The sequence below is a fragment of the Micropterus dolomieu genome, linkage group LG15, assembly GCF_021292245.1.
Source record: "Micropterus dolomieu isolate WLL.071019.BEF.003 ecotype Adirondacks linkage group LG15, ASM2129224v1, whole genome shotgun sequence".
Lineage (NCBI taxonomy): Eukaryota > Metazoa > Chordata > Actinopteri > Centrarchiformes > Centrarchidae > Micropterus > Micropterus dolomieu.
In genome coordinates, this window is record NC_060164.1 from 13211956 (window position 1) to 13225108 (window position 13153).

The 13153-nt window shown below is 40.2% G+C and overlaps 1 protein-coding gene across 3 annotated transcripts in view; it reads left to right on the forward strand.

The window, feature by feature from the left end:
• The first annotated feature begins 3273 nt into the window (after positions 1-3273).
• Positions 3274-13153, forward strand: part of sufu (suppressor of fused homolog (Drosophila)) — a 14141-nt gene continuing 4261 nt past the window's right edge. The window contains exons 1-10 of one of the 3 annotated variants that reach the window (XM_046071003.1): positions 3274-3347; positions 3542-3718; positions 4102-4236; positions 4551-4687; positions 7924-8066; positions 8228-8313; positions 8890-8962; positions 10860-11016; positions 11177-11279; positions 11701-12043. In XM_046071003.1, the coding sequence (XP_045926959.1) occupies positions 3570-3718; positions 4102-4236; positions 4551-4687; positions 7924-8066; positions 8228-8313; positions 8890-8962; positions 10860-11016; positions 11177-11279; positions 11701-11938 (1221 nt within the window). In that variant the 5' untranslated portion in view covers positions 3274-3347; positions 3542-3569 and the 3' untranslated portion in view covers positions 11939-12043. The other 2 variants (XM_046071004.1, XM_046071002.1) reach the window with 2 other exon arrangements.

Consider the following 13153-nt stretch of genomic DNA (forward strand, 5'->3'; position numbering starts at 1 on the left):
CCGGCAAATGCTTTTAACGCTGTCATACTATGTTAACCAATTTGATCTTTGTATGAGAGCTGTTTAAATTAGTGCAGGCCTTAAGACTGGGTTGATGTCCTATTAGGGGATTTCTTGTCTAGTGAAAGGCTGTAGAACCGGTTGTTTCCCAGTCCAACTGCCAGAAAGATAGGAGTTTCCTGAACGGGTTCAGGTGTGGCCTTCCTCAGAAAGTTCATTGTACTGTCTTGCATGTATCCTAAAAGAATATAGACTCACACTGAACAAACTATAGGGACTGAGATAACATTGAGGAATTATCTCACTGTAGTGTCACTGTCAGTATTGACTCCAGGGCCTTGAATGAATGTTTTTTCGATGAAGGAAGGGAACCTGTAATACAACGCAGGTTGGTTAATAACAAACTTACTTTGGAGGGTTCAAAGATACATCAACCAACTGTATGTGAGTAATCACGTAGTCCCATAGTTCTATTCCTGGGAGTGTTCGGCCTTAAATGATGAGTCATTTCATGCCTTGACCAGAGCACCATCACCATGAACTGGTTCAGTGCTCGCATCCGCCCAATGGACAGACTTTCACTTCAGTGGCTCTGAAGCATTTACAGTAATACTTAAGTTGAGAAGAGGGTTGGATTCCTCAGAGGACCCTGAAACTCTCCATAGACTCTGTCTAACCACAGCATTGGATTCAATCAATCATAAGTGCAATTTGGAGGTTTGTTTTCCACTTTGGTTTTATTTCACTTACGTAAAAATTCCTCTCAAACTGTTCCAATTCATGATAAAGTAAATGTTTTAAATTACATATTGCACTATTGTATCATACAAATGCCAGCTATGATTGATTCCTGTTCAAGATCCACTTCAGCTGCCAATGTAATAACCTCTTGCTCAATCTTCCAATGAAGAGGGCTGACGTTATCATGTCATCATCACCCTGCTTTTCTTGAGAAATAGGCATGGTCAAGAGAGTTAACCACAATGTGCTGCGTTGTACCTCATATATTTTAAACCCACTTTATTGTTCATTTCAGATGTTTTTATGTTGTTTTATTGGTTACAGATGGCTTTAGCTTCAGCAAACTGAGAAGAAAAGAGCATTAACAATGAAGCACGAGTTGTGTCATATGATTAATGATAAAGCAGTTCAAACATCAAGTAGCTCCCAAGGACTATATTTTGATAAGTGCTCTACTATGAGAACTGAATTCCATAGATGGTGGCATCTTCAGGTGTCATCTATGGGCTCAGTTCTTTTGGTATGGTACTAGTTTGTCACCTGTACAGCACCAAAGGGTGGAAATCATGACTTACATTATGCGTTAATACTTGTGTGGTTGACATGTAGTCCATCGTGTCTTAGGTTTACTACACATTGCTTGTGTTTGCATGTTTGTGGACATTGTTATCTTATTTCAAATGATGAATAAGGAGTTCATTTCAAATATTACTGTGAATGAAATAAACATGTTTCTAAATGACTGATCAGAGTTTATCAGTGTTGTTGAGCATAATGTATATTGTTAATAAAGTTAATCAAATTAAATTATTTTCCTCTGTAATTTCTAAATACCCTCATAGCAATTTGTTTGTTTTCAAGATTCTGCAACATTAAAGTAATACATTTCACATGAAAGAGTGAGAGCATTCAAAAAATATAAGGGCTATCAAACTACATACTTTTTTCAGATCTTATCTCAGTTCTAGTTCCATAAAATCTGCAGCCATGGTGATGGCAGTAAGTCAGTGACATCCTCAATTGCAATATTATGCAATCTAACAACATTTCCAGCTTCAGCTATTAAGGTTTAAAATACAAAACTGCGTGTGGTTACATGGACTTTCATAAGAGGAGGACTGAATCATAGATAGTTGTAGTCCCGTACAAGCAGTACTGGTTTAAAGCAGTTATTTTTTAAGTACCTGAAGTGTCTGAAAGTTTTTCTGGAATTTGCCATGCATGCGCACAGTGCCCTCCTGATAACCTCTATTAGCTCTATGACAGGATTATACACCAATCTTCCCCCCAAGAACGCTCCCATTTTATGTCATCATTGCTGAAACCTGCTGGCTGATAATAGTGTTACTCCCTACTCTTGCTTCAAGAGATGACAATGTCATGGTTATTTTTCATCAGGGAAGTAAACATTTTTTTTATCTGAAATCATTTTCATTCAACAAATTTGCTCTCCTTCCTTGTTATCACTCATCTGGTGTTTAAGAGCCCTCTGCCAGGAGGCCCAAAGAAAACAGCAGGCTATCCAGGCAGCAGAAAAACAAGTAGGATAAATCTAAATTCTGATCATGTTTAATGATCATCCCCTGTACATAGGTGCTCTCATGTCAGCATTCCAGATAAGATATTCAGTGTTTCTATGCTGTCACGATGACTTTGTTGCGATAACATCCTCAAAGTGAAGATGTATTTTGACTGAACTTTGACTCTACAAGAAATGTCACTTCATGAAGAGGATTTAACTGAAGGGCTCTTTGACATTAACTGTACTTTCTTTAATTAAATGTTTACTTGAAATCAACTGTAAAAATTTAATTCTTCAAGCTTTCTTGACTAAGAGTTTATGAATCCATATTGAAGTAAAAAACAACAACAACATCTAAACAATTTGTAGATGGAAAAGCCAAAATGTTATTTCATAATTTTAGTTTCAGTAGTTGAAAGTAACTAAGCACATTTGCTCAAGTACAGTTTTAAGGTGTTTAAGCTTTATTGGAGAATTTATTTTAAGCTACTTTGTAGTTGTACGTCACATCATGTTTGACTTTTACTTTGCTGATTGTGATTCATTTTGGATCAAGTTACAAAAGATGATGCATGGTTACAGATTAAACAAACCAATAAGGTAGTTAAACTAGCTCCACCTGAACCAATAACAAAATGACAATTATGCTTAGTTAATGTATCAGTATTTACAATCCTATAGTATATTATAGTAGGGACCATTTTTATTCCTAATAAATAGCCTACTTTAGATAGACATTCATTTTGCTGATAAAAGAGAAAGCATAGAAGTACTTTTACTCAAATAAAACTTTGAATACAGGACTTAAGTGGTGTATTATATGTTCGTATTGCTAATATTACTTAAGTAAAGAATCTGAGCACTTCTTTTACTGTCACTCGTTATTCAAACTTTTCTTTAAAGACCCATTTGGACTCTTGGAAAAAGTTCAAGCCCCGACCCTGAAATCACACCTTCCTGCTATTTGATTGACAGCGTATCAGCCAATTATAATCATCTACATATTCACAAAAGCCTAAAATCCCGTTCCTCATTGGCCATACATGGCCGTCAGTCATGACGTCACGATCCCAGCCAACCAATGGTTAAGTATTTGTTTTGTAGGAGATGAGCAACAGGCTGTGTACCCCTGCTGAGTTTAACAACGATCGGGAGTAAACCTGTATTTCGTTGGTTAACAATGCTAGTGTAAATCCGTTAATGTGTGGGTGCGTTACGTTTTTGTTCAACTGGGGGTTGACAGCAGAAAATACCTGCATATACGTTATTTTTTTATAGAATAACCAGATTTGTTCGAGACCTTGGCATGGATGAGGTACGGCCTACCAGTGGTGCTCAAGCCCACGGGATGGTGCCTCTGTTCCCCCCTGGACTGCAGGCTATCTACGGGGAATGCCGGCGACTTTACCCCGAGCAGGCCAACCCGCTTCAAGTTACAGCCATTGTAAAATATTGGTAGGTATCCCGTTCTGCTGTTGCTGGTCTGACTTATCTGTAGGTACTGAGTTTGTAGAACAAGTTTATAGAGGGTTGGCTATACGTTTAGCCAACAGTTAGCTTAGCTGCTAAGCTAATCTTTAAGCTAACTACAGCCAGCAGCCATACTTTAGGTAACAGCTACTATGTTCTGGGGAGCTTGAGCATTCAGTATCAAACTATACTAGCTTAATTAGAAAATCCTAACTTAAATGTATATGTCTCTACTTTTATACAACAAGGTGTGGCTCCTAAGCTAACTGCCCTTACACATGTGTAACTTACTGAAGAGTAAACACAGACCACTTATAACGAAAACAGTTTCTGACATGGTCGATGGTCTTCGTTTTTTTTCCTCACAGGTTAGGGGGACCAGATCCGTTAGACTACATCAGTATGTATAGGAGTTCGGGCTGTCCAGCTCAGGACATCCAGGAGCATTGGCACTATGTCAGCTTTGGACTGAGTGACCTGTATGGGGATAATAGGGTTCACGAGTAAGTACACTAATGTAACTAGACTTCCAGATGCACAGGAGAGTTTCAACACATGTTTATTTGGATAGATGAAGAGCTTTACATTGTGAAAAACCTGGGGAATTTGTACATCACATCAAGCTTATGTATGGCAAATATTTGCTTAAGAGCCATTTTAAGAGTAGACCACCTACTGACTAACATGGTCCCTAATGATCCTCTGTTATTCTACAGCATGCTGTTGATCTTGACAAGCATTGTGGTTTTCACAAGCCTCATGCACATGACAAAGGAATAAAGGACAGCTTCTGATGGAGTGTGTGTGTGTATGTTAGATTCACAGGGGCAGATGGAACTAGTGGGTTTGGCTTTGAGCTCACCTTTAGACTCAAAAGAGAGGTGGGAGAAACGGCACCACCAACCTGGCCAGCTGAACTCATGCAAGGCTTGGCTCGCTATGTGTTCCAGTCAGGTAAGAGCATGAAATGGTACTTGTGTTTTGCATTTTTGCATTGAGTAAGCTACACAATAAAACATCTCAAGGTGCTCTATTGTAAAACAAATTGTAAATGAGTTTGTGGACGGTTTTGTAGCAATAATATCCATAATAATGATAATAATAATAATAGGGATTAGGAGAGTGTACACTTAATAAGTGTGCCAGTGATAAGTAAATTATTTAGATTAATCAATAAAATAACAGACAGATTAAGAGGTAATGGATAGCGTTGTTAGTTGCAGCCCTACATTCTTCGTCCTTCACCTGGAAAACTTTTGTCAGAGAGAAGTGATTTGTGTTTTTCATTTAGTCACAGTTTAATAGTCTAGTAAATTATTTATCTGCACTGGTTTTGATAGAACAACTCCCTTTTGGCTTCAGTTGGCATGCCTCCTTGTCACGTCTTTGTGAGTGTGAAGAATGTGTTCTTTGTAAAGGTAGCTTGTAATTCCAGTGATGCATTTGAACATGCAAGAATAGAGGAGTCCCCTGCAGGCAGCAGTCTTAGGTTTAGCACACTGTTGTATTTTTTGGAGCTCTGGGTATTGACAGGAAGTCTAATTTCCCTTTCCATTCTTGACAGCAATCCTATTAAAATGGTAAACAAGAGTTGTGTGAGTGTGAATGCGAATGTGTGTAATAGGGCTATATACTGTGCTGCTCAGTTCTTGAAATCCTCCAGTTGTGTATATAATGTGCCCAAGAAAGTGTGGTTGAGAAGGGGGGGGGGGGGGGGGGGGGTGGTTTAAAAGCAATACAGAAAGAGAAGAAGGCTATTCTCTCCAGGCTCTCCTCTCCTCACCACCCAACCCTTCTTTGCTATCCAGCTGGGGTCAATTTGCGCGTGGGTGGGCTGGGCTCCTGAGCTAAATGAATGCTGATTCCTGGCCATCTTCCCCCTTGCTTTTCTCTTGCAGTGAATCTGGACTCGGGTGCGTGTTACCTCCCAAGCAGACACATTCCTCAGATGGAAATGTAGTAGTTTTTACGCTTTTCTTGCTTTTCATACACATTCGATTTCTCCCTCACTTACTCGCTCTCGTTCTCTTGCTGATCTGTGTCCCCTCTTTGCCTGTTACTGTAACTTTCCCTCAGCAATTCTGTACTGTTGGAAAATGAAAAGTAGTAAAGTAGGACTGTTTCCTGCTAGTGTCTGAATCCCAGGATATGCTTTTTAAGGAACTAAATGTTCCTTCAGCCCATTGTTTCCACCGCTGTCTAAAGACCTGTGAAGATTAGGCAAATTAACCAGAGCTGACATATGTTATTACGCTGACGTATGCCATACAGAGTGATGGACAGGAATCATTATTAAGTAACGTCACTATCCATGAGCAAAATGTATATATAAACATCAGATTTGATGCAAATATAATGGAAAACAGTATGTTTGACCACTAAAAATTGCTTTTTTCTGTGAGAGTGTAATGAAGAGACACATGATTCAAGTTCATAAACAATTTAATAACAAACTGGATAAAGCTATCCAGTACAGAGAAAGGAACAAAGAAACCCAAACATAAAAACGCAGCAGTTTGGCAAGTCTGAAAACAGAACGGGGCACCTCCTGAACCGACTTCCAGCCGACAAGAGCTGCTGATCAGCTCGCAGCACTCACGTCTGTGTCTGCCTGAGCGTCGGAGGAACATGGTTTTTAACGTGCTTTATTACCTGTTGTAATCAGCTGGTCTGTTTGTTTTTGGAGAGGGGGAGACCGGACCCAGTATTTGGCTTAACTCCACCTGCCTTTAGCTGTAAACACACCGCAGGACTAGCTACACACCTGCTGCTTTTTCAGAGTTATAAATATAATGCGGGCGTACGTTCTCGGGGTGACATCGACGAGACTTGTGATTTATTGGTTTGCAAATGTAATTGAGTCTGCTGTATAAAAGAGACTAGCAGTAGTAGCAAAACTCCCGAAATTCAAAACGTGTAGCCTCCACTCAACCATTCAGAAATGCACTGCAAGTCAAGTCCCACCTCCCCAAAGTTCCAGTACTTTGAGAAAGTACTAGCCCATAAGCAGCAAAATAAAGTCTGTGTAACTTAATTTAGACCCTAGGAGTTCCTCCAAAAGTTCCTAGTTTCGGGGTATATTTCCTGGGATGGAAACGCGACTTAACGCTAACGACAACTTAAAGCAGCATATTTTTTCATACTTTTCAGTGTTTCCCCTAGGATTTTTTTTCAGGGGGGGTGGTTGACCCCTCAAAACTACTAGTGTCGCGGAGCGGCCATTTTACTGGTACGTGCTTGTTTAGACTCAACACCTTCTCTGTTCCTCTTCTTCAGTTCTGACATTTTTATCGCTAAATTTACTACCTCCTGATGGAGCTTGCTACAGTTATACTACATTCAGATATTGGGCGATGAGACCATGGATAGGACCCTATGAAATACGTTAAAATTTCTGCCAGAATCTGTGTTTTACAATTGAAGCACCTTTTTTCATCAGTGTGTAATCACGTGGTGGATAAATAAAATTTCAATAAGAAAATATTACAGATTACATCATGAAAATACTATATATGCATGTGTAATTATTTATGGGGAGAGTTCATAATAAATTTAGGCTACTACAACATTAGGATGTTTTAAAGGCTATTAAATTACTATTTCCAAGGGGACAATTCAAAATGAATGGATTGTTGCAGTACTTGTATTGTAACAGGTTATTACTTGACAGCCTCCATATGCTGCTGAACACATGTTAATAAGTGGGTCTGATGAGGCTACTCTCACGTGGGCAGCGCGCATCCTTGTTTACAAGGTTGGACCAAACACGTTTTTAAATTTTTTTTTTTTTTTTTTGAAGGGATTTTCTGACTCCGCCCCCACGAAATCTTTAACAAGGTTGCGTCTTGATGTGGTTTTCACTTCTGTGAGTTAGATTAAGTTAGGTCTTGCTAACGCGCCTTCTTCGATATGACAGCATGTGTGTCAGTGTGGAGGAGCCGCTAAGCCCCGCCTGCACTGAAACACCGACAGAGAGGACAGAAGCACCTCCGGTAAACACCAGAACTACGTTGCGTAATTAAAGTCCAAATAAATTGAACTTTTGAGGCGAGAAGCAAATTCCCTGTTTGTTTGTGTGTGTGAAAATAGCTTGATCTTTTTATTTGGGGTGGGTCGTCTCCCCCGAAACAATAGTAGGGGAAACACTGCTTTTAATAAAATGAATGTCTCCTTTTGTTCTCCCTCTACAGAAAACACATTTTGTAGTGGCGACCATGTATCGTGGCACAGCCCACTAGACAACAGTGAATCTCGTATTCAGCATATGTTGCTTACAGAGGACCCACAGATGCACCCAATCCACACGCCATTTGGGTCAGTGAGCTTTCTCCAGGTGAGTTTAGATATGTGAGTGTAATTTCACGCCAAGCACTTTTGGGACCTTTTGGGATCTTTTTGCCTACTAAATTACCTGAAAACAGGCAGACTTGAATCACTCAGATAGTAACAAGATTGTTGACCCCACCTCTTCATCCTCTGCACTGTCTCCTGTAGATTGTGGGTGTGTGTACAGAGGAGCTACAGGCGGCCCAACAGTGGAACGGCCAAGGCATCCTGGAGCTGATGCGTGGAATCAGAGTGTGAGTGTGAACTGTGCATCAACGTGTGATTCATCTACATAAAGAAGCCCTGTTTTAGATGCTAAATACTTCACATATCACATTATTTTTAGGTTTTATTTTGGTCCTCAAATTCATAAGTGGTTGTTTATTGGACAGACCAGGCTAAATTTGTTTTGATTCATTGCTTAGGATTGTCATTGTAAATGTCAGTCTAAGAAATTCCTGCAGACATGATTTAGATTTGCAGTAAATATAATGATGATATGACACATGCTTCAAGTCCTTAAATGTTCTTTTTTTTGCATTTCACCACCTTATGACATAATGCAGATTAGACCTGCAAGAATGGCTTTTCACACATCAAACACAGATGACTTCATTATCTATTGTAACACAATATTTACATTTGCCTCCAAATGGTTAGTCATCTGACTGAAGTGAAAAACATAAAACACTGTTACATTTATGCCACTCCAGTGTAAGATGTATGGCATGCAGCAAGAGTGTAATTACTTGTATGTACTTGTTTATTAATTCTGTGTCTTTAACTTGAGGTTAATGTGGAACTAATGTTGATGATTTTCCTGTGTATAGAGCTGGTGGCCCCTGGCTGATCACAGACATGAGGAGAGGGGAGACCATTTTTGACATTGATCCACACCTACAAGTAAGGCTTTATTAAGTTCTGCACACTCAGCTAAGTGCACTATATTGTATTTATACTGTGCAAGGCTCCAGAGTGCGATAAAAATATTTTTTACCTAACATTTCGCAGGACAATTTTTTTAGCCCTTCACTAACTTGCATGGGGGTAAAATAATAATTGTGCGACTCTTCTAGACTTTCCAAATGTTATCGACTGCATGGATCAAATTCCTATTGTGAAACGAGTCATTTTGTGGGGGTTGTGATTCTCAAAAGAAAGTATACACCATTTTATAGCCGCTTGTTTGTCCACTAGTCAAAAGCCCCTTTTCCACTGCACTGTACCGGCTCGACCCGAATCGCCTTTGTTTGGTTTTCCATTGTGGAAAAGTTGTACTTGTACCTGCTTCCAGGAACTTTTTTTCGTATTGCCTTCGTCAATATTCCAAGCGAGCTGAGGGATACTAAAATGTGACGTGAAAACACGGCAGACTACTGATTGGTCACTATTCACTGCATCATCATTGCACACACCAGACAGGCCAGCATTGTTTTATATTTTACAGTTTTGGTATGCAATTTCATCAATAAATCTACTTCTGAAAAGTTTTTAGGTGAGAAATCAACTGTGTAGATTTAAAATATTGACAGTTGTACGAAAAGTGATGGCGGAACAAAAATGTGCTTGAAAGTTTTCGGAGTTGAGGAGCTCCGCAAGTGTTGGCAGGGGAAGCCTACGCCAACCCGCGGGAGGAGCTCCCGAGGCCAGCCAGTCGCCTGCCCACAGAGCCCTCTGCTCCCGCCGTCGCACAGACCGCTGCAGCAACAACGGCAGAGGAAAACACAGCTGGAAGGTTTTCATACCGCTTATCTGTCTTTACATTCTGAGTAATGTTTAAACGTTTTAACTGAAATAAAGAGAAAGCTGTGTGGATCGCTGGTGTGTATGTCGCATTGAAAATTACGTTGTGGCAGTTGTGTGCGGCGTCACTATGACAACCAGCTATTGGGTACTATCTGCAATGGAAAACGGAGCACGGCCAAACAGAGGCGAGGCGAGTAGAGTTGAGTTGGTACTGGTAAACTGGTTTGTTTGTGCTGTGATTCAAATAAAGACAAACATTTACCTGTAGTTCCTGTTTACAATCATTTACATAACAATCAATGTGTATATGAAATGACAGAATATTAGAATATACTGTTATGGCCCTAAAGGTGCTGTGAAAAATGTGGTTGCAACTAAATGAAACATTTATGCGCACCAATGCAAAAAGGTAGTCTGGAGCCCTGGTGTGAGAAAAGTTACAATGTTCTACAGCTGTAAGCTGCTTGTGTATTATACATTTTAGATGAGCATGACCTTTTTTATATTCTGTTGTCAGAAGCACTGATACAGCTTCAAATGTATCATATAGAAATGGTGTTATATTTTCTATATCATCACAATCTACTATTATATTGTGCAAGGGGTTTATTGTGAAGCCCTGCGATTGGATCAGTGTTTCCCAGTGTAGGAAACACTGTGTATCCACAGATGGTTAGTAAGGGAGGAAAAAGTAAATTGTAAAGAGTTAAGTTTAAAGTGACACAAGGGAAACCTTTGTCCATACCTACAGATATAAATAGATAAAAGGAAGCTACTTAGAACTTGTAGTGCTCATTGGAACTTGCCTGGAACATGTCAGGATTTGTCCTGGATATTAAAGTGATCCTCAAATCTACAGAGCATTTTAAAGAGAACCCTTTATAGATAATGTAGTGTTATTTTACCACAAATTGTACATCATTTCGCCCACTGGCAGTATTTAGGGCCCTCTGTTAGCCCATAAATCTTTATGCAGTGTCTTCTTATTTCAGAAAATGTTAATATTATGTGAGCTAGTGTTAATGAATGCATATATATTTCTTGCTCATCTAAGCAGGAGAGAGTGGACCAGGGTATCGAGACAGAGGGCTCTAACCTTAGTGGGGTCAGCGCCAAGTGCGTGTGGGATGATCTGAGTCGGCCGCCAGAGGATGAGGAGGACAGCCGATCCATCTGCATAGGATCACAGCCACGGAGGCTCTCCGACAAAGGTATGCCCAGTCCCAAAGGAGTGAAAAGAGTAGACCTCTAATTAAGACTAAGCAGCTCCAAGAATGCTTAACCAAAGCTGTACACAGGAATTCTGGTTTCATGCTGTCTGCAGTGCATGATGGGATAATTCCATGCTGATCTTCATCTGTGTGTTGACAGACACAGAGCAGATCAGGGAGACTCTGAGAAAAGGACTGGAGTTTAACAGCAAGGCAGCACTACCACCCATCAGCAGCCAGAGACAGAGCCACGATAGACCTCAGTGAGTGTTACACACACACACACACACACACACACACACACACACACACACACACACACACACACACACACACACACACACACACACGGATGGACCAGGATAACTCTCTCCTCTGTGTGCAATGACTCACAGTGCAACTGACAGCCGAATTGTTATCACCTTTGTTTCTTAGCTACCAGCATAATATGGTGATTTTCTTTGTGGAAGTTTTTGTCTCTTCTGCATAGTCAGGTAACCACTCCATGAGAGGAGTTGTGAAATCTGTGCCTGTACATTCCCATCTGCAGTCAAAGGCAAAGGAGCTGCCATTTCCTTAAGTAGTTGTTTTGTTTTTTGTTGCTGATTATACCATATCAGACTTTCCCCACTTATATTTCTCTTTTGTTGCATTCCACTTTTCTCCTCTTCATGTGTGTCTTAGGAGTCGGAAGGACAGTTTGGAGAGTGAGAGTTCAGCAGCCATTGTTCCTCATGAGTTGGTTCGAACACGACAGTTGGAGAGTGTCCATCTGAAATTCAACCAGGAGTCAGGCACACTGCTGCCCCTCTGCCTGCGGTACCGCACCATTCTCTCTGCTACTTCCACACAAAATATTTACCCTTTGGAATTTCCCTTCGACAGACGGATAATCAAAACACAGATGACACCAGTTTCTTAGACGACAAAAAGGGGCTTTCTGCAAGTCAGCCCCAAACTCTGATTTTCATCTACTTTCACTTTGATGTAACTTCAAAGTGTTAAGAAAATAAAAAGCTAGCCAATTTTCAGTGTCCAGTGCTGTTTTAAATGAGCAGAACATGTTTAAAGTAAACATAAATGTAACATCTGACATGAATAAAGCGACCATCATGCAGTTATTGTTGGTCACTTGTACATTAAAGAAAGGACATGGACTGGTTCCCTGTATCCTGCATGTTTAGTGTAAATAAGCTTGCTGTTTTTACCTCTTAACTGACACTTGACAAACTGCAGAAGTCAGCAAAGGTTATTACTGTACATTGATCCCATAATTTAGTCAACAAAAGCTCATGTACATTGACTGGGTCTCCTCACTGAGTGCTCGCCTACCCAACCAGAAGTGTGTCAAACAGCAGGAAGTAGTTTTAGAAGGACAGAGGTTATTATTAGCTTAATGAAAACTGTTAGTTTCATAAATTCTATAATAAAGTTGCCATATTATTGTGCACTAGCTAAAACATGATCAATCGATCCTCACCATATTTCACAGACATGATATATCTAAAAACTATGAAAAAAAAGACATGCACAAAAAAGTCAGTTATCGGATGTCTCCCATCAGAAATCTGCAACAGCCAATGAGAGAGAGCTGATCAGGAAGCGTCACCAACCTGTTAGCTTGCGCTATAAAATGTATAAACCATGGTGATTCCGTCTTCTAAGCCATGAGTTCACCAGTTCATCTGCATTTTTTTTGTTTTTCTGTGCCACACAAGTGCAAGTAGCTGACGACGACAGTCTGTTTGTTTATGTTTGGATCCCCATTTGATCACACGAGTTTCTGTGCGAAGTCCCCAGAATTGCCACTCCGAAATCGTTTTTTGTATAAATGCCAAGTGCGTGGTCCTGCGTCTTGACAGAATTGTCTGGTGTGTGGGTAAAGTATTAAAAATCTTTTTATTCTGTCGTTACGTCTTTGGTATCCTACGTTTTTAAAATGGGTTAAGCAGTTACGGTCCAATATGAACTGTAGGGGTATTCTTAATGCTTCTCTGTGCAGGCAAATGACGAGAATGAACCTGCTTTACGTAATCTTTATATGAGGAATGAGCAAGACATGAGTCAGTTGACAGAGAGACCTTTGTGTGAAAGAGGGAGGGATGGGCAGGGAGTTAAGAGTGAGAACACAGTGTGA